The sequence below is a fragment of the Heteronotia binoei genome, chromosome 14 (genome assembly GCF_032191835.1).
Source record: "Heteronotia binoei isolate CCM8104 ecotype False Entrance Well chromosome 14, APGP_CSIRO_Hbin_v1, whole genome shotgun sequence".
In the NCBI taxonomy this organism is placed as follows: Eukaryota; Metazoa; Chordata; class Lepidosauria; order Squamata; family Gekkonidae; genus Heteronotia; species Heteronotia binoei.
This window is the reverse complement of record NC_083236.1, coordinates 8,208,929-8,230,911: the sequence shown is the minus strand read 5'-3', so window position 1 is coordinate 8,230,911 and position 21,983 is coordinate 8,208,929. Positions and strand designations below refer to the sequence as shown.

Here is a 21,983-nt window from a genome sequence, read left to right as displayed (position 1 = left end):
GTAAGTGATGTGAAAGACCTCTGCCTGAGACCCTGGAGGGTCACTGCAGTGACTAAACAATACTGACCTTGATGGGCCAGTGGTCTGAATCAGTATAAGAAAGCTTTGTGCATACTCAATACCACAAGCAACGAGGGATATTGCAGGAAAGTTAATAGTTATTTCGCTGCAACAAAGCTTGTAAGTGAAATCCTAATCATCTTGCTGGTGGAACTCAATCAGCAACACCTTGGTTGGCAATCAGACTGTCTCTGCTGTTCCCGGGACATTCAGGGACACACCATGGGGAAATCTGCATGTGCAGACATATTGTTAGTGCAAAGTACTTGCCAATTAGGAGGTACATTGTGAGAGGGTTACAACCTGCTTGAGCTACAAGCCTTTAGAACTGCAGGAGAGTCCCATCTTCCCTTTGCTGGGACACCAAATGAAGAGCCCAGTTCAAAAGCGAAACGGGACTTAGCAAATTATCTTTGCCTCTAGGAGCCTGCCCAAAAATGTAGGTGCCAGATTTATTTTTTCGTCTGCAGGGCTTTATAATTTTTATGACAATAGTTTCTCCCTATTGCTCCCACAAAACTTTCTACCAGACTCTTCACAGGGGTTTTTGTACTTTTATTTAAGCTGTAATAGGACAAAGCATTGTAGTATATAAATAAACATGTGGGTAAGTCTGGCTGCTGTCACAATTAAAACCTTTTAATAAAATAACTGCTGAGAATACTTGATGCTGCAATGACACTTCTAGGCCACATGGTCACCTGGGATTTGTCAAGCCCTAGGCTAGTCCTTCTTAAAATAGCTTTTCTATCTTGTATTCTCTGATAAATTATTTCTGGACTACTGGGATTTCACAGAATTTTCTGAAAGAGCTTTCCGAGGAGGCTCAACTAAACGGATACTGGCATCCACTGTACTGCCAACTGTGGTGGCTGCGCCCCAATGACAGGATCCCCCCCCCCCACTGCAGCATTCATTCTGTGACTCAGGGGGATAGATGTGCACGTTTTCTCAGGCAGCAGACATCTGTCCCACATGACAGCCTGTTCTTGACACCAAGTGAGATACAATTTCAAAAGCAACTTGAAGTATGGCACAGGAACCTGCTGAGAAGTGTTGAATTCTGGACAGCAGCCATAAAGATCTCAGACTGTAAACCTTTGTTTCAGGATAGTGAACGTAAAACAACCCTCACTGCTCGAAGGATGTGCCGACTCTGTTCTTGGACAGTGTGAAGACCTGCAGTTCAGGGTAGGACCCAGGAGCAGATTCCCAGAGGACTCTCCCCATTCAAAACCAGAGGAGACGGAGGCAATCACAACGGAAGGGGGGTGGGCTGTGGTCACCCTGCTTCAGAGCAAAGCTGTATTTTGGAGGGAAGGGACACCACCTTAATTTAATAGTAAGTTATCATTTTATTTCAGATTGGGGATCCATCTAGATTGAAAGGTGGGGCAGACATCAAATCAATCAATCAAACAACTCTTATTAAATCCTAATTATTCAATTGTTGGGAATCATCATCGATATGGATACTTGTCAGGGCAAAAGCAAAAAATTCATTCACTGTGAAATAGCTCTGTTAAAAGAATCTGATTCCATTAAGACTCAGTGGGTAAGAAATGCCAATGTGACTATTTTCGGGGTGTGTGTGTAGAAATATATTAATTCAAGGGTAGGAAGTCCACCGAGATCTATATTCTTCCCAGGCAACTCGCAATGACATTATGCTGACAATCTTAAAAAACAACAACACAGGCAGCCTTCAAATAATGCAGAGGTCCTTGTGGACTTATTATTTTTGCATGAGCAAGGAAGTTGAGGCAAGCGTCATACTTACCAAAAGCTGTCCAGCAAAACAGATAAAAAGAATGAAGGAAAGCACAAGAAAGGCAGCCCCAAAGGAGATTCCAAGAATAGACTTTCTACAAGACAAGGGAAAAAAGACCTGTTAGAAAAGCTAGCATATTGATAAGGGGCACAAAGGCTCCCCCACCCCTGCTGATAGTGAGAATTAGGCAAGTCTGTAGACACTGGGGGCCACCAAGCAGATGTGACTGTAGAAGCCATGTCCGATGGCTTACATGTTTGCCCTTTTTGCCTGCAAAGCAGAGAATGGACAAAATATGCCTAATTTTAACATCAAATTGGGCACACCCTTGAGAAGAGCTGAACCTGCCCCTCATCTTCCCTTTCTACAGTCAGTTGCCCTAAATATTTTCTCCAAGACTAGTCCCCTTTTTGGCATTGAAAGTATGTGTGGGGGAGGTGAAGATCACAAATTCTGGTTTGTCTATAAAATGCAGACTGCATGCTTGTGCTGCCTCATTTTGCCCCAGGGTTGTGCAAGGAAAGGAAGAGGGGATTTAATCCATCACCCTCTGCTATGTTTTACTATTTAAAACCTGCTCCCCTATTCTACCATTAGCATTTCAAAAGAAAAAAAATATGTAGGACACACGTTTTCCTTTAAGACTTTAATAACAGAGCAGGTTTCAAACAGCAGAGCGGAGTGGAAGGTGAAATGTAAATCCCACTCTGTCTTCCTAAACAACCTGAAAGCAAACTGAGGGTCTTACATGCCAGCAACATGCACTTTGTAGACAGAGCAAGCTACATGATCTCTCTTGCAAGTCTGAACTCTGAATCCAGGGAGGGAAGCACAGGGTGAAGTTTCCGGATGCTCACCTGAAGGCTGCTTTTGTTTCTACCGCCTCAACCCATATTTTGCAAGTGAGTCAACAAGCATCACTGTTGATGCTATAGCTAATCAGACCCTCAGTCAAGTCGGAGGGTGAGTAAAGCAGGGATCCTTCAGAATGATGCATATGTTATTTATACTCTACAGGAGATGAAGCACTGATCGTCTCTTGAACAGATGGCAAACAAGCTTTTGTTTTTTAACAAATAAGCAATGATTCCTGCTTTCATGTGTAACTTTAGAAATATATTGAATTTAATTACCAGCATGATCCAACAATGACCATGGGCAAAACCCAGAACATTGAAATCCTATTTATTTCAATATGAGAAACTTAACCATGCTCCTAAAGGTTGAGGTAGATGATACATGTTCTCTCAACTGGATCAGCAGACTAGCAGCAGGTGACTACAAAACATGGCACCTCATAGCAGGCTGTCAGGCTCTGTAACTCTATCATATTAAAAGTATAGAATACTAACCAAATGGACTCTTCACACTAACCCAAAGCCTTTTGTTGTACTGTAGCTGGCATGCATATCAAAGGGGGGACGTTTGAAGTGTTAACTTTGTTTAGGTTGTAAAAGGAGCAAAGGAATGCGACCATTAGTAGATACCGCGGTCGACCAGCATCTTCCCAGAGGCAAAAAGATAAGTGGAAGCTCTCGTGTGAAAGTTTGCACCTTCACTCCCTGTTGTTTTGAGAATAGTGGTTTTGTTTAGATATCGCTTTGATGTAGATTCCATAAGACTAAGAGACACCCATTCCCAGGTATTAGTCTCAACTTTGTATCCAGCTATGAGTTTCCAATAAAGTATACATTGTTTCAATGAATACTGCCTTGAGCTCCATCGCCTGACACAGGCTCCCTGTGGCCATTTTGGCTTGGCCTTGCACCGTGCTCCTGAGCATGATCAGGCCCTGGAGTGCTTGGAAACTTCAGTTCCACAATGTTGCATGCGACAGGAAGTCAGGTTGGTGGATCCCAATCCAACTTGTATCACAATGTACCATCAAGTTTGGTCCTAACTCTCCCACTTGTCAAATCCCGCCCCCCCCTCTAGTTCTCTTGAATAAAAAGTCTTTTGTTCTTTATAAAGTTCCTTTTATTGTAAAATCCAGAGTTATAGCTACAGACATCTTGTCCAAGTCAGAACTGGAGCATCCCAGATCTTCCTTCAGTATATAGGGCAGGGGTGGCCAGACTTACTTCATGCAAGAGCCACATAGACTAAGTGCCAGATGCTCGAGAGCTGCAATGTGAGAGGTGGGTTTGGGGGAGTGGCCTGAAAGTGACATCACAGCAGGGGGAGGGGTTTCTGTGGTGGATGTGACATCACCGGAAGGCTGGAGCCTAGGAATCACTTGACCTTTGCCCTGGAAGTGACATCACCAGAAGGGATGGAGCTTAGGAACCACTTGACCTTTGATCTGGAAGTGACATCACTGGACATGACATCACAAAGATCTGACTAACCAATATCAGAAAATGTGTACAGAGAGGTGATGCAATTTTGGTCACTGAAAAAAAATCAAAATTTGTGTAAGTTCATGTCTGAAAAGCAGTGCAGCTTTAAAAAAAGAATGGATGGGGAGAGAGAGAGAGAGAAGTGGGGAGGGGAAACTTTGGGAACATAGTAGATAGGAGGAATGAACATCCACTCCTCTTCACCCCCCAAAACAGTGAGGGACAGAACAAACAGGGAGACAGAGGAGGAAGGAGACAGAGATGGGAAAGACCTTGGGAACATAGACTGGGGGGGGGGAGGGGAGAGAAAGAGAGAAAAGTGGAAAAAGGACATTGGGAACATAGAATGGGGGTGAGGAGACAGAGACTGAAGTGGAAAAAAAAAGATGTTGGGAATACAGTAGGTGCGAGGTTGGAGGAATGAGCCCTCTCCACCTGCTCAAAAAGGTGAGGGACAGAGCAAACGGGGAGACAGAGAAAGGAAGGAAAGTGTTCTTATAACATCCCTCCCAAATACAAGTGCTCAGCTTTCCATTCCTCCTTTTCTCTGATGAAGGGGCCTCCCCGCTGCTGCGGGAGCCGCAGGGAACAAATGGCCAGTGGAAGATGAAGCTCTCCCCGTGGACATGTGAATTCCAAATGGCTCGGCTGCTCCAGCCACTCCCTCCCCTCCGAGAGTACTCTAACCCACCTGCCCCCAAGGAGAAGACTTTCCTCAGCCGCCCAGGAGCCGCAGGAGAACACATGGCTGGTGGAGGAAGTTTTCCCCACGACCATGTGGACTCCAAGCAGCTCGCCCGCTCCAGCTCGCCCACTCCTCCCCTCCGAGAGCACTCTAACCCACCCTCCCCCAACAAGAAGACTCTCCTCAGCCACCCAGGAGCCACAGGAGAACAAATGGCCGGTGGAGGAACAAGCTTTTCCCTGCGGCCATGTGGACTCCAAATGGCTTGGCTGCCCGCTCAGGAAGCCGCAGAACTTATCCTTCAGTTTCCCGGCAGCAGCGGCAGCAGGAGGAAGTGGTCAAAGTTACACACACACACACACCCCCGGTTCATCCTGGCCTGAATGAGGGCTCCTGGGAGCTGGGGGTGGGGCTTAGCTGCCTGAGATCAGGACCTCCTGGCTGCCCGCCCACCCCGCTTTATGCTTCTCTTTTAGAAAAGTTCCTCAAACTCCCTTTTCAAAGCAGGGTGCTCGGCGGGGGAGCGGGGGGGGGGGCGGAAAAGGTTTGGGAGCCGCACCGGAGATAGGGAAGAGCTGCATGTGGCTCGCGAGCCGCAGCCTGGCCACCCCGATATAGGGTAACATTCTAACCATGCCCCCTTTCCCCCTTGAAATGAAAGATACAAAAGCATTTTTTCCCAAGCATCTTTGAGCAGAGGATAAAACCACTCAAGGCTGTTCCTTTTGCGGTGATAGATGAAACAAGAGATGAGTTACCATAATACCCAAGGATGAGAACTAAGAGTAGAGAGGATACATGGGAACTGGAGAGATAAGGAGCAACAAACCAAAACTTTCAGGATAAGCAACACTTTCAGTATTCAGCACAAGCAATGATATAACTCTTCATGGCACATACATTTGACACCACTACAATCAGCAGGATTTAACTCCTTAATTTCCACTGCATCTTTGGTTCAATGTAACACTACAATCAGCTATATTTATGTAACAGTTTTACTGAAAATCACATTTCTTTATTCAGGCACACCTACAAGTACACGGGCTGCTGTGATAAATAGTTTGGCCCGAAGCAGTTTAACAGTCTAAAAGCAAGATCCATACAGAGACCTTAATGGAAAATCCATTTCACATTTTCCTTGCGGCTTTGCTTCCTGCTGAAAGGCAGGGAAATTAAAGAGTAGGGAACTGCATCAGACTTGGAGCTTCAAATGGTGAGGACAGGAGGGGGAGGGAGAAAAGAGCCATACAGGCCTGATTAAAGCCCTCGGCAGGCCAGTTCTGGCCTGCGGTTCAGACATTAGACACCCCTTTCTTAGCATATAAAGTGCCAGAAGACTCCTGATTTATTTTTCCTACTCATAATATGTAACACCTGCCTTTCTATCCAGGAGGCAACCTATAACCTAAGGTATAGGTTAGACCAGGGGTGGCCAAACTGTGACTCAGGAGCCACATCTGGCTCTTTCACATATATTGTGTGGCTCTCGAAGCCCCCTCTGCCTCATAAGCCAGCTTGGAGAAGGCATTTGCCGCCTTAAATCACTTCTTCAAGCCAGCCAGCTGCTTGAAGAATGCATTTAAAGTTGCTCTCTTTCCATCTCTTTCTCCCTTCCCATCTGTCTTCCTTCCATCTCGTGGCTCTCAAACATCCGACATTTATCATATGTGGCTCTTATGTTAAACAAGTTTGGCCACTCCTGTTCCAGACCATGATTCCTGCTGATTCCTGCTGAGCATTGTGACCAGCCAACCTGTTTCAGCAAAGCCATACAATATTTTTACTCCAACTTTGATAAACTTCAATAAACTTTTCGTGTTCCTTTTAACTGAAGAGCTTCCCAACACAATGTAACATTGTCCTAGGATAACAGGATAGTGTTATCTTCTCCTTTTTTTTGTTGTTTTACTAAAATCTCCATAGCTCAGTGATGCAAGAGTGCATACACTAGGCCTCTTAGCAGGGTAAAGCATAACTAATCTAGGTTATGCCGTCCTGAATAAAGCATGACAAAAGTGCCATCTGGCGCAGACCAAGATCCCACTCATCCAGTTATGGACAGCATCTACAGGGGATGCAGCCAAGCCTTTGCTAAGCATCAGAGGTTATTTAGGAATCAACCACCTACCACTATTGTCATCTGTCCCACTAAAGGCCAGAACCTCCTATATAAAACAGCTGGAAACGGTGTGCTCTACAGGTGTAGATTCAGTAAGTTGGATCCAGACCATAATTGTCACTTCCACCGATCCTTCCCATGTCATTCTTCAGGGTCCGCTAACTCCCTGGAGCGTCACTTTATGTAGAAAGGCGAGTTGCAGGGGGAGGCAGGTAGGTTCCATTCTGCCAATAAACATTTTAGTTTGGATCCAACCTACGTTGAGGAATGCTAATGGAAAGAAACAGCTGTTGCCTTGGAAGTCTCTTCCCCTGATTTCAGATGTGACAATTCTGGAAGTGAGTACAGTGGGTATCTGGGTTTTAAACAGGGGCTAGATGGCCATCTGAAAGCAATGTTGATCCTGTGAACTTAAGACAGTTCATGAGAGGGAGGGCAGGAGGGGTTGCATCAGTGCTTAGTTCTCATGGCCCTTTCTTACACACTCCCAGGGAAATGCTGATCACCACTTTAGAGTCAGGAAGCAATTTTTCTCCAGGCCAGTTTGGCCAGGGACCCTGGAGGTTTTTTGCCATCTTCTGGGCTTGCAGCGGGAGTCACTGGGGTTGTGGTGGTGGGGGCAGTATTTGTGGATTTCCTGCATTGTGCAGGGGGTTGGACTAGATGACCCTGGAGGTCCCTTCCAGGTCTAAGATTCTATGATGTCATAGCAAAGGAAAGCACATTTTCCATTTTCAAGGGTAAGGCCCTTTGTTTTCATGGGTAGGAGGAAAATGGGATGGAGGAGACAACTGGCAGCTGCATATTCAGGGCCCCACAAAAACTAGTGGTGCATAATTCTCTACCAGATTCTCAGCAAGCAGTGGAGGGTTTGGTGGTTCTTCGCTAACTGGCCAGTGGACCAAGTTCTTTGCTAACCAGCCAGGGGAATCCTTGAAGGGGGGGCTAGGCCACAGGTAGACGACCCCAACCTTCAAGGATTCCGTATATGCATTCTCATTATCAGCTTCAACAGCTTTTGTTTTATTTTGATAATTGGCATCTATTCTTTTCCTCTCATTTCTTTTGCGGAGGGGAGTACATTGAAGAAGCTTTCGACAGATTTCTATCAGCACAGAGGCTTGGCGTGGATAAGAGTTCCATTGTTAGTGCATTTTGAATACAAACACATTCATGGCAGCGCTCCCTTTCTTTTACCAGGTGCAACAGGCCATCAGAAGAATGAGTGGCTTTGAAAAACTGTGCGTGTGTCTGTCAGTTGCTTTAAGACACACATTCATGCAAGGGTTGTTCTCTGGAAATCCGAGGAAGCAAAATGTCCCTGTTCTCCCTGCACCCCCATATCTTCCTTGAAATTTTCTATTTATAAAGGGAATGATGTTCGAAGTGTAAAAGCTTTATTCACGCCATCTTTTTGACGCAGATTTGTTTGTGGAACTCTTACATTGAAAAGAAGCCCACTTTGGAACCAGTAAGCAAGAAAAGCATGCTGCATGGCACCCCCTTGTCTAAAGAGCACTGCTCACACGAGCTTCAAAGAAACAAGTGGCAAGAGCCCCTCAAAGAATCATATTTCCAATGATTGCCCCCTTTGCATGGGGAAGCAACTCATGCATCCAGAAGACTCACGCCACATTTCGAAATGGCTTCTATCTGAAAAAAACATGGCAAAGCTGGGATGGGCACTCTGGAGCCCCAAAACGTAATTCTTTCCACCACTGAGAGATGCATTTGACACTTTAAACCCAAATCCAAATAACCCCTGGAAAAATCTCTCTTTCAAACAATCTCAATTCCCCACCTAAGCCCACAAAAACATACTGAAAAGTTGCCAGAAATACAAAGTACTTCACAAAACATAAATAAACTGGGACTGTCTGCTCAGTTTTTAGCAGCTTTTTTTTTTTTACGAAGGACGAATTCAAGTGAGAACAAAATCAAAGGGGAACAGAGAACAGCCAGGAGGAGAGATGATCTTGTGTTATGAAATGGGTGGAAAGAGCTGAAACGGTTTAGCCCAAGAAAACAGAGCTTGGAAAAGGGACAGCAGAGCTCTCGATGATTCTGAAGGTGGTTTCCCCTGATAATTCTATGCATTCATATTGCAAATGCGGTAACATTAACTTAAAAGTTTATTTAAAAGGTAAAGGTAGTCCCCCGTGCAAGCACCAGTCATTTCCGACTCTGGGGTGACATCACATCACAACATTTTCACGGCAGACTTTTTATAGGGTGGTTTGCCATTGCCTTCCCCAGTCATCTACACTTTACCCCCAGCAAGCTGGGTACTCATTTTACCAACCTCTGAAGTTTATTACGTATATTAAAACCCCCCAACTCTATAGGCACTGGTGCAGTACAAATGGATTATGATGAGGGCTGGCAGACTGGCAACCTGGAGAGCCTTTTGGCTTTTCAGTGATCCACTGCAGCCGCTGAGCAGTGGCAGGAAGTAATCCTGTGGCCACTGAGTATCAACTAAGGAAGAAGAGACCCCCACATCCTCACTGAGAGGCAAGGTCCATCAGCATCATGCAGCTGCTCAGTAGCCAGCAGTATCCTGCGTGGTCCTCCAATCCCCCCATGCCTATCCATCGTCATAACCTACAGCTTAGAACCCTCTTCCTCAGTCATCTCCATTTCTGCTGCTACTTGTTCTTGTCAGATGAGGAAAACGGAGAGAAGAGACAGAAGGAAGAAGAAACTGGCAGGCAGACATAGAAGGACAAAAGCAGAGAGAGACAGACAGACAGACAGAGAGGAGAAATGATATGTAATGAGAGAAAATTTGGCATGATAGAAAATTTAATGGGACTCCCATGTTGCAGACAGATCAAGATGGGTAGCTATGTTTGTCAGCAGTATTAGAAAAGAGCAAGAGTCCAGTGGCACTTTTGTGATTCACAAAAGCTCATACTTTGCAACAAATTTGGTTCATCTTTAAGATGCCACTGGACTCTTGCTCTTTCCCATGTTGCAGTTAGGACCTGGCCTGACCCCACAGCTCTTCTTGCATTTCCTGTGATGTACCTGAGCCAACCACAAACAAGCAGCTAGCAAGTGTGAAAAGGGAGACATCCACAGTGATAGAAATAAGCAGGCATTGATACCAGCTACTTACTTTGGCAGAACTAGAACCTGCACAAGAAAGATGCAGAAGAATATGAGACAAGCGCAGGTCACATAGTACTTGAATGCTGGCAGCGTTGTTGCTCTATACTAGAAGAAAATTAGAAGGAGATTATGAAAGAAATAAAAAGAATTCTACCAGCAGTTAAAACCAATTTGCTAAACAATCACAGGTACAAGCAGTGGGGAAAACAGACCAGTTCTTAACAGGCGAGTGGTGTTCACTGGACATGAGAAAGGATACATCAAGGCAAATGGAACCAAGGATACAACAAGGATACATCAAGGCTAAAAAGGCAAATGCAATTTTGGGCTATATCGACAGGTATAGTGTCCAGATCACATGAAGTGATGGTATCGCTTTACTCTGCTCTGGTAAGACCTCACCTGGAGTATTGTGTTCAGTTTTGGGCACCACATTTTAAGAATATAGACAAGCTGGAACGGGTCCAGAGGAGGGCGATGAAGATAGTGAGGGGTCTGGAGACCAAGTCCTATGAAGAAAGGTTGAAGAAACTGGGCATGTTTAGCCTGGAGAGGAGGCGGCCGAGAGGTGATATGATCACCATCTTCAAGTACTTGAAGGGCTGTCATAGAGAAGATGCTGTGGAATTGTTTTCTGTGGCCCCAGAAGGCAGGACCAGAACCAGTGGGTTGAAATTAAATCAAAAGAGCTTCAGGCTCAACATTAGGAAGAACTTCCTGACTGTTAGAGCTGTTCCTCAGTGGAACAGCCTTCCCCGGGAGGTGGTGGACTCTCCTTCCTAGGAGGTTTTTAAATAGAGGCTAGATGGCCATCTGACAGCAATGAAGATCCTGTGAATTTAGGGAGAGGTATTTGTGAGTTTCCTGCATTGTACAGGGGGTTAGACTAGATGACCCTGGAGGTCCCTTCCAACTCTATGATTCTGTCTAGCAACAGTTGGGGTTAGCTGTGATAGCTAAACAGAACCACAATTGCAGAGGCTTCTTAATGCCAGTGATCTGCTTCCAGGATGGAGGGCTGCCTCTAGGTGTTGCATTGCCCCTAACATCATGCAACCATCCCCTCCTGGGTCCTGGGTCAAGTGCTGCACAATCCCCATTAATGATCACCTCTATGATGTAATCAAATAAGTCTTATTCATTAAATGAAGATGTTACAGGTAGTCTTGGTGAAACTGGGTCCCCCAGGTTCAGTATAAACAGATATACCATCTGGTTCCAGTCGTTACACGAACAAACTAAAAGCACCTTTTTTCTCTACCAATGAAAAGCATCCCCCCTTCCCCCCTTCTTTGAGTTAGCTGGTGCAGGTTTCTCACAAAAGCGAAAGTAGGAATCTCTGGGTAACAGATAAGGCTGTTTGACCTTCGAAGGCTGGTTGTGCCACATTCCCAGGGCAGAAAAGGTTACTTGTACTTGTTACAAACGTAATAAAATAGATTAGCAAAGCAAGCAATCTAATATAGCAAGAGTACAATGAAATGCAGCATAGACCAAAAAGGATAGACTCATAGCAAGCCATATATGGCAAGAACCGTTCTTGACACTGTGCTGCTGATGGCCAGGTTCAAGCCACACCTCCACGGCATTGTGACGTAGCCTGGACCTGGCTTGGCCAGTCATCCAGCTCTGCCTAGGAACATCTAGCTGGAAGCACAATGCTGATCTCAGTGGACCGTTGGTCTGATCCCATCGCTCTTCTTGCATTTCCTATGATGAACTTGAGCCAGCCATAAAAAAGCAAACCGCCTCAGAGCTCATTCAGCAATCAATCAGTAACTGTGTGGAGTCTGGCACAGTGCAGAAAGGCCTTTGCCAGAAACGAAGCCTACACAAATCATGCCATACATCTAGGATTCATTCCTACTTTTCCTCAGTCTTCTCTTCTGGGGGAAACTGTGCTCAACATGGCAAAAACAGAACCTATAAGGAGGGTATGGAGTCCCAACCTAAGATCAGCATAGGGGTAGTACATAAACACCTAGTTTCTTTAAATGAAACTAAGTCCTCAGGGCCAGATGAATTGCATCCAAGGGTTCTAAAAGAGCTTGCAGATGTAATTTCTGAGCCCCTGGCTATTATTTCTAAGAATTCTTGGAGAAAAGGAGGGGTGCCAGAAGATTGGAGGTGGACGAATGTTGACCCCATCTTCAAGAAGGCCAAAAAGGAGGATCCGGGTAACTACCGACCCATCAGCTTGATGTCTATACCTGGAAAAGTTTTAGAACAAATCATCAGTCAGTCCTGGAACATTTAGAAAGGATGGCTGTGATTACTAAGAGCCAGCATGGGTTTCTCAAGAACAAGTCAGGTCAGACTAACCTGATCTCTTTTTTTGAGAAAGTGACTACCTTGCTGGATCAGGGGAATGCTGTAGACATCATTTATCTTGATTTCAGTAAGGCTTCTGATAAGGTTCCACATACTATCCTTGTTGACAAGTTGGTAAAATATGGTTTGGATCCTGTTACTGTTAGGTGGATCTGTAACTGGTTGACAGATTGCACCCAAAGAGTGCTTGTGAATGGTTCCTCATCCTCTTGGAGAGGAGTGACAAGTGGAGTGCCTCAAGGATCTGTCCTGGGACCTGTTTTGTTCAACAACTTTTTAAATGATTTGGATGAAGAAATCGAGGGAATGCTTATTAAATCTGCAGATGATACCAAATTGAGAGGGATTGCAAATACAGTAAAAGACAGAAACGATACAGGATGACCTTGACAGGCTGGAAAACTGGGCTAAAACCAATAAAATGAATTTTAACAGGGATAAATGTAAAGTTCTGCATTTAGGTAGGAAAAATCCCATGCATGGCTATAGGATGGAGACTTGTCTGGGCAGTAGTATGTGTGCAAAGGATCTAGGGGTCTTAGTGGACCATACACTGAATATGTGTCAACAGTGTGATGTGGTGGCTAAAAAGGCAAATGCAATTTTGGGTTGTATCAACAGAAGTATAGTGTCCAGCTCACATGAAGTGATGGTAGTGCTTTACTCTGCTCTGGTAAGACCTCACCTGGAGTATTGTTTTGGGAACCACATTTTAAGGATATAGACAAGCTGGAATAGGTCCAGAGAAGGGCAATGAAGATGGTGAGGGTCTGGAGACCAAGTCCTATGAAGAAAGGCTGAAAGAGCTGGGCATGTTTAGCCTGAAGAGGAGGCAGCTGAGAGATGATATGATCACCATCTTCAAGTACTTGAAGGGCTGTCATAGAGAGGATGGTGCAGAATTGTTTTCTGTGGCCCCAGAAGGTAGGACCAGAACCAATGGATTGAAATTAAATCAAGAGTTTCTGGCTCGACATTAGGAAGAACTTCCTGACCATTAGAGCAGTTCCTCAGTGGAACAGGCTTCCTCGGGAGGTGGTGGGCTCTCTTTCCTTGGAGGTTTTTAAACAGAGGTTAGATGGCCATCTGTCAGCAATGAAGATCCTGTAAATTTAGGGGGAGGTATTTGTGCATTTTACAAGATCCTGTATATTTAGGGGGAGGTTTTCTGCATTTTACAGGGGTTGGACTAGATGACACTGGAGGTACCTTCCAACTCTATGATTCTATGATGCTAGGAATTCTGCTGCGTATGTGGTGTTGAACTGCATGGGAGACGCACAAGAGCACCAGCGTGCATTTCTATAGGGCTTGTACAGAAGAATGTCCCAGTAAACTGCCCAGAGGTGAAATATTTAACCAAGGCATAAAATGTTTCCCTTCCCCCCCTGTAAATTATAATGAACAAAACCTGTGTGGTTTTTCCTGCATTGTACTAGATTGGACTAGGTGGCCCTGGAGGTCTCTTCCAACTCTATGGTTCTATGGTTTAGTGGTTAAAGAGCCAGAACAGGACAGAATAAACCTAGGTTTAAATTCTCATTCAGTCACAGAGTTCAATGGGCCAGTCTTCCTCTCTCAGCCAAACTGACCTTACAGGGCTGTTGTTAGGATAAATGGAGGAGGAAGAGAACTATCTAGGCCTCCCTGAGCTCCTTGGTGGCAGGGCGAGGGATAGATTTCACACAGATGCCATTTCAGTGGGAGTGTCAACAAAATCCTAACTGCATGTACACACACTGCAATAGATTTCAAACTTGAAATGCTCTATAGGTTGGGCTGCCATGTTCTAAACCAGAGAATGTGTGTCCACCATTGCATTGTCAGATAAAGCAGCAGACGGGGCAGCCACACCTCCTCCCACTTGTTCCTCCTCCAGGTCCTTCTGTCCTTCCTTTTCCACATGGAATAACAGTTTATCCAAGAGGGCAGTGAACAGTTGAGAGAAGAACAGTTGAGAGAATCCACAGCTACTCTGCTTCTCACTTCATGAAGGTGCACTAGGCTTGCCAATCTCCAGGTCCCAGCAGGGGTTCTTCCACTTTCCCAGGCTCCTTCCCGCCCCCAGTTAGCTGGCCAGAGGGGGGAAGCCCCGCCCCCCAAAGCCACCATGTGACTTTCCACCTCCGGAGGCGTCAGTCTCAGATTGGAAAGGCTTCCTCTTGGGATGGGATGTCTGTGTTACTTGGAAGAAGTTGGCTGCAACTCGTGAGTAGAGAGGCCAATCCCTCACTTCAGAGTCGCCAGAAAGGGGGGGGGGGGAGCAGGGAAGAGAAGTCTGCTGAGCACTTAATTATTCCCTATGTGGAGATCGGTTCTCATAGGGTATAATGGGGAATTGATCTGGAAGTTTCGGGGGCTCTGGGGGAGCTGTTTTTTTGAGGTAGAGGCACCATATTTTCAGTACAGTATCTAGTGCCTCTCCCCAAAGGACTCCCCATGTTTCAAAATGATTGGACCAGGGGATCCAACTCTATGAGCCCCAAAAGAAGGTGCCCCTATCCTTCATTATTTCCTATGGAAGGAAGACATTTAAAAAGGTGTGCTGTCCCTTTAAATGTGATGGCCAGAACTCCCTTGGAGTTCAATTATGCTTGTCACACCCTTGTTCCTGGCTCCGCCCCCAATGTCTCCTGGCTCCACCCCCAAAGTCCCCAGATATTTCTTGAGTTGGGGTTGGCAACCCTAAGGTGAACTCCTCCTTTCCAGGCACCATTTTGATAATCTGTCCGGCAGGTGAGCACAGAACCAATGGTGGCTATGTCCTGCGTTTGTTTGTTTTTTAATGAATATGCAGCATAAAATACAGTTTGGCATTAAAAATCACTTACTTCTTTTTCTAGAGCTTTGTTGTAGAAAAGCAATGATATCCTTTGAATATCCTCAGATTTAAGCCATTGCCTAGAAGAGATGAGGAAGTGTGTTGTGGTTACAGCAAGGGAAGGTCGCAGGGGAGACTTGGATTCAAATCGCGCCCCCCGCAAGCCAGGAAGCCACGAGCAAACTTGTGCCAGTTCCCTCCTGTCAGCTTAACCTACGACACAGGGTGGTTGTGAGGACATGTCACACAGCAGGGCCTAGAAGGACCTTCTACTGGCTGCCACCACTTTGGTAGGGGTCTATATGGAAGGGCCCAGAGCACCCAACCACCCTGGTCTTCCTTATTAATAAATACCTCGTAATTGTGACCAAGGAGATGTGAGAACCCAGGCAGTATAACAACAAAAAGTTTATTATTAGTGCTCTAAAACAATAAGTGGGTGACAAAGATTTAGTGCTAAAGTGAATATGAAAACAGTAAAGGTTGGTGCAAAGAAACAAAACCTTTATGTGTTTAACTATGCAGTCCCTACTCTAATAGCCAACACTTGTCCCCTTGGGTAAGGGATCTTTCCCTGCTGCCTCTTCCGGAGAGCCCTCCTTCTCTGTTTGCAACCTCTCTGCCTGCAGCTTCTCCAGAAAAAGAACACACCCTGTCTGGTCTTAGCCTTTTTATGCTCTTCTCCCAGACCCCACCCCTCTGTGAGCTAGTTTCCCTCCAAAACCTTGCCACCCAATCAGAGGGACAGACGAGATCCTGGGAAATGTAGGCTTTCCCCAGGAACTCCTAGACAGGCTTCTCTGGGGCTTGCAGGCCTCACGAGGCCCAGGATCATGACAGGACAAAACAGAAGACAGCACTATGGAGTCACACAGAGCTTCTTGAGACAGAGTGGGTTAAAAAAGGATGGATCACTGCAGTACAGAACATCATTAATTCTCACATTTTCCTGAAAAGTAGAGGGGAAAAAATAAACCTTATTTCAAGAGTAGAAGCCAATTTTTATTCCACCCCAGTTTGAGTACTATTTATATACCACTAAACTCTGCCAAAGAAATCCTTGGAACAGTACTCCTGTACAAGGGATTCTTGGTATGTCCTCAAATTAGAATCCCAGGATTCTTTGCATGAAGTCATGACAGTAAAACAGGTATAAAACAAACTGGAATCGGGGCAGTTTCAAAACTGTCTGGAAAACACATTCTAAATGAAGGCTCGCTATCCTGTTAGAATGCACACTTGGTCACAATACTTAGGTATACAGAAAAAAGAAAACTGCAAATTTATACCCCGCCCTTCTCTCTGAATCAGGGTCTCAGAGCAGCTTACAATCTCCTTTATCTTCCTCCTCCACAACAGATACCCTGTGAGCAGTGTTCCCTTTAAGCTGAGTTAGCATGAGCTAGCTCACAGATTTTTAGCCTCCAGCTCACACATTTTTGTCTTAGCGCAGGAAAAATAACCCCCGAGCATAGTAATTTATGCAGTAGCTTACAACTTTAATGTCAGTGGCTCACAAAATAGAATTTTTGCTCACAAGACTCTGCAGCTTAGAGGGAACATTGCCTGTGAGGTGGGTGGGGCTGAGAGAGTTCTCCCAGAAGCTGCCCTTTCAAGGAAAACCTCTGTGAGAGCTATGGCTGACCCAAGACCATTCCAGCAGCTGCAAGCAAGAGTGGGGAATCAAACCTGGTTCTTCCAGATAAGAGTCTGCACACTTCACCACTACGCCAAACTGGCTGCTTTCATCTGAACTATTTTAGGGGGTATGGGTCAAAATCAGAACCTTGATTTCAGTCTCTAAAGTTAAATGCAGCCTCTGATCATCCTTAGACAGCTGTACTTGGAGAGCCAGTTTGGTGTAGTGGTTAAGTGTGTGGACTCTTATCTGGGAGAACCAGGTTTGATTCCCCACTCCTCCACTTGCAGCTGCTGGAATGGCCTTGGGGCAGCCATGGCTCTCTTATCTGGGAGAACCGGGTTTGATTCCCCACTCCTCCACTTGCACCTGCTGGCATGGCCTTGGGTCAGCCATGGCTCTCTTATCTGGGAGAACCGGGTTTGATTCCCCACTCCTCCACTTGCACCTGCTGGCATGGCCTTGGGTCAGCCATGGCTCTCTTATCTGGGAGAACCGGGTTTGATTCCCCACTCCTCCACTTGCACCTGCTGGCATGGCCTTGGGGCAGCCATGGCTCTCTTATCTGGGAGAACCGGGTTTGATTCCCCACTCCTCCACTTGCACCTGCTGGAATGGCCTTGGGTCAGCTAGAGCTCTCTTATCTGGGAGAACCGGGTTTGATTCCCCACTCCTCCACTTGCACCTGCTGGCATGGCCTTGGGTCAGCCATAGCTCTGGCAGAGGTTGTCCTTGAAAGGGCAGCTGCTGTGAGAGCCCTCTCCAGCCCCACCCACCTCACAGGGTGTCTGTTGTGGGGGAGGAAGGGAAAGGAGATTGTGAGCTGCTCTGAGACTCTTCGAAGTGGAGGGCGGGATATAAATCCAATATCTTCTTCTTCATCTTCTTCTTCTACTTAGTACTCAAAGTCCACACCACCAAAATGCAAGAACAGATGTCCTCCTTAAGTATAATGAAATTAGCTAAGGCTTGAGCACATGAAACAAAGCTCAAGGACTGCACATTAACAAATAATAAACAGCAGCATACATTTTAATCTTCTGCCTTTATATGAGTCTACTGGAGGGCAATGCTGCTCTTAAGACTGTGGCCCAAGGCTTTTTAAATATTTATTTATAATTAAAAATACAACCAGTTTATAATCTATAAATAATAATTATCAAGTCAGAAGTGGGCTAAAACATTGAGTGGAGGATGTGATTGTCTAGATTGGCTCAACACTGAGATGGTTTGTTCTTTCTCTAAAAATGGAAGCCATTTTTCTAGGTAGGACTGGTGGTCTAAGTTTAAAATTTGGAGATGGATAAGGTATGCTTTTTGCAGAGCTTTCTGTGAAGAAGGATCTTGTCATCATCTTTTCAGTTACGAGAAGGCTCCATGAACACATCCCCACATAGAATTCAGGGCACTCTACCCTGGTGGGGGGAAAGCACTAAAGGTGGCTCCATCCTAGAGTGCTCAGACACAACAGATCAGGACACTTTTCCCAGTTTTCCTCATTTGTCTCCTATAACTTGCTGCTTTCTGCTTTCTCAATGACCAAGAGACTATCAGAGAGGATCCCTCCTGGTCTGCTTCAAGGAGACTGGCCAGAAGTCTTTCAGATTCCTCACATGCATGCCCTTTCTGATACTATTGGGGGGTAAACGTACTTTTGAGCATTTATGCCATCAATTGCTTGAATCATCCTTTCATTCAGCTCTTCTTCAAACTTTTTCTTCTGAGATTTTGTTCTGCAGAAGACAAGCAACACACCACACGAAAAGAATTAACATACTGGGGATAAAAAGTACGTCAGTAGTAAGAAAGGATGAAACAAAAATCCTGCTTATCCCCATGATGATATTTAATGTTTTGTCACATATTGATCTGTGTTAATTATGTGTTATTTTACAATTTAAAGGTATCTGAAGAAGTGAGCAGCAACTTATCAAAGCTCATTCCCTGCCACAAATTTTGTTAATCTTTAAGGTGCTAAATATGTCTCTTGCTCTTTTCTACTAATATAAAGATTGTCAGCTGGTAGTGTGAACTTAGCTCCGGGAAGACCAGCCTTGTAGCCATGTGGGGGTCTTTGGGGGCCCTGCCCCCGACTTCTGCCTGCCTCCCCCAAACTCAGCGCCCCAACCATTCAGCACTGCTGCCACAATTCTGCTGTTTGAGTGTTGTGGCTGGCCTCTGGCGTGATTTAAAGGCCTGCCAATCAGCTTGCCTCAGCTAGAGCAGGGGCTTTTTAGGCCCTGGCACTTGCCTGGTGGAATGAACTTCTATTAGAGACCTGCTGCAGTTCCACAGGGCTTGTATATTGGGGCTCTTCTGCCAGGCCTTTAGTTGGGGCAGCAGGCACCCCCATTTATTAGGCCTCCCCAACAGCAACCCAGGGATCTAACTAGGGTTGCCAATCTCCAGGTGGGGGCAGGGGATCCCCCGGTTTGGAGTCCCTCCCCCCACTTCAGGGTCATCAGAAAGTGGGGGGAGGGGAGGGAAATGTCTGCTGGGAACTCTATTATTCCCTATGGAGATTTATTCCCATAGAAAATCATGGAGAATTGATCCGCGGGTATCTGCACCTCTGGGGGGGCTGTTTTTTGGGGTAGAGGCACCAAATTTTCAATATAGCATTTAGTGCCTCTCCCCAACATACCCCCCAAGTTTCAAAAAGATTGGACCAGGGGGTCAAGTTCTATGAGCCCCAAAAGAAGGTGCCCCTATCCTTCATTATTTCCTATGGAAGGAAGGCACTGAAAAGGTGTGCCTTTAAATGTGATGGCCAGAACTCCCTTTGGAGTTCAATTAAGCTTGTCACAGCCTTGATCTTGGCTCCACCCCTACTGTCTCCTGGCTCCACCCCCAACATCTCCTGGCTCCACCCCCAAAGTCCCCAGATATTTCTTGAATTGGACTTGGCAACTCCAGATCTAACTTACTAACTGGACAAATGCAGTCATATCTGTTGAAGCGCTGATTTGCTGGCTGTTTTAGATGTTTTAGTCTGTAAATTTTGCTAATATTTGAAACCATGCTGGAACCCGCCCTGAGCCTGCTTTGCAGAAAGGTGGGATATAAATCCAATAAAATAAGTAAGGAATAAAATAAATTAAAACACTTAAAAGAGCAAATCTGACCCGCAGAATGAAACCAATTTAAGCAGTCAACTCCTACTTTATCTTAAGATTGTTTTGTTAATTAATTAATTGTTATCAAATTAACACATACCTTTCTCTGCATCTCTGGAAATTATACTGACCCATCGGCATGTCCTAAAATAGAGTAACAGAAAGTGTCACTCAGTTATCCAAGTATGTTAATAAATGTTCTTTCATTTTGAATATGTGCTGGTCATAAAGATGTTCTGAAATCCAGTTTATCATGGAGCACTCCCCCTCATTCAAAACCCAATAAATAAAACTCATTCATCTGAATGTACCCTTAATAGTTTAAGCAAGGGGTGGCCACGGTAGTTCTCCAGATGTTTTTTTGCCTACAACTCCCATAAGCCCCAGTCATTGGCCATGCTGGCTGGTGCTGATGGGAGTTGTAGGCAAAAAACATCTGGAGAGCTACCGTTGGCCATCCCTGGTTTAAGCTATTCAAAGGCCAGCTATTTAGCTGAATCAGAAGGATGTGCTAATGACGTGAGGATTAGAAAATGAGACCTGCTGGATCAGCCCTAAGGTCTACCTCGTATATTATCCATCTAGATTTTTCCAGGAAACCCAGAACTCCAAGAAAGACCTTGGTATGAGACCCTGGAGCAGCTGCCAGTCAGAGCATACGTTGATAGCCCAAGTGTGTGACCTAGTAGAAGGCAGCTTCATGGGTTTTCTCATCTTTATATGTTTAAAGCAACTGCCCAAGGTTCTGCTGGGACAATTTATAGGAAGGGGGAGTGATGTTCAGATAGAGATATTTGTCCACAATGGAACCTTTCCTGTTCTATGAGACAAAGTAAACAGAATGTCATTTGTGCAAACAGGAAAAATATCACAAAATCCTCAAGAGGAGCACACTCAAGTCTAATGAATATGTAGATAATATATTATATAGAACAATAGATAGCAAAAATACCAAAGTCAGATCACAAGCATCACATATAATATCAAAAAGGGGGGAAATACAAAGTCCACCAACAAATGCAACAACAGACCTCAAAATGTCACGGTACAGAGGGTATAATCATCATGATGAAGAAAGGATATTCTCAAAATCTCAACAGAATTCAATTGTAAAATTGATCCATTTCGGTATCAAAGACCTTTCTCAAGTCCTATGAAGAAAGGTTGAAGGAGTTGGGCATGTTTAGCCTGGAGAGGATGCAGCTGAGAGGTGATATGATCACCATCTTCAAGTACTTGAAGGGCTGTCATATAGAGGAGGGTGTGGAATTGTTTTCTGTGGCCCCAGAAGGTAGGACCAGAACCAATGTGCTGAAATTAAATCAAGAGTTTCTGACTCAACATTAGGAAGAACAGAGGCTAGATGGCCATCTGACAGCAATGAAGATCCTGTGAATTTAGGGGGAGGTATTTGTGAGTTTCTTGCATTGTGCAGGGGGTTGGACTAGATGACCCTGGAGGTCCCTTCCAACTCTATGATTCAAAATTAACAGGCTGGTGAAAAGAAAAAAAGGACACATTGCTGCCTCACACTGCCTCTTTCATCAGCCCAGGACCCAGTCAGCTGAAGGAGGTAGGAGGGCACCGCTCTGCCACTTGGAGACTGCCTTCCTTTGCCACCCCCTCTTTCGCCTGCCCGGGATCCTGGCAGGCCCGGTGCTAGGGCCTTGGGCACCCCAGGCTGACACCATTCCTGTGCCCCCCACCTGCGCCTGCCCTGCTGCCACACCCCTGCCCACGGGGAGAGCAGCCGCAGCAGTGTGGAAGGAGGGGTGGGCAGAGTCTGGCCGAGCCGGGCTTCCACAGTGTGCTCTAAGAGCACGCTGAAGAAGCATTCTCCTCCAAGTCAAGCTCAGAGAAGTTGCACTGATGCCCCAACTGGCTGCATTCACAGTAGAGGTGGGGTGTGTCTACCAGGCGAGTGCAATTTTGGCGGGGAGTGTTACTTGGAGGCGACAAAATGGTGGCAGCATTGTTTGGGGGGG

The 21,983-nt window shown here is 45.5% G+C and overlaps 1 protein-coding gene across 2 annotated transcripts in view; it reads right to left on the bottom strand.

Moving 5' to 3' along the window:
• ADCY2 (adenylate cyclase 2) overlaps window positions 1–21,983 on the bottom strand; it is a 218,435-nt gene that overhangs the window by 84,038 nt on the left and 112,414 nt on the right. For both annotated transcript variants that reach the window (XR_009556182.1, XM_060253774.1), the window contains 5 exons: window positions 20,099–20,142; window positions 18,535–18,615; window positions 15,254–15,323; window positions 10,099–10,196; window positions 1,841–1,925 (listed from right to left, as the gene is read on the bottom strand). Coding sequence is in view for 1 of the 2 variants with exons in the window: in XM_060253774.1 (XP_060109757.1) it covers window positions 1,841–1,925; window positions 10,099–10,196; window positions 15,254–15,323; window positions 18,535–18,615; window positions 20,099–20,142 (378 nt within the window). In the remaining variant the exon portion in view is untranslated. The remainder of the gene's footprint in view (window positions 1–1,840; window positions 1,926–10,098; window positions 10,197–15,253; window positions 15,324–18,534; window positions 18,616–20,098; window positions 20,143–21,983) is intronic.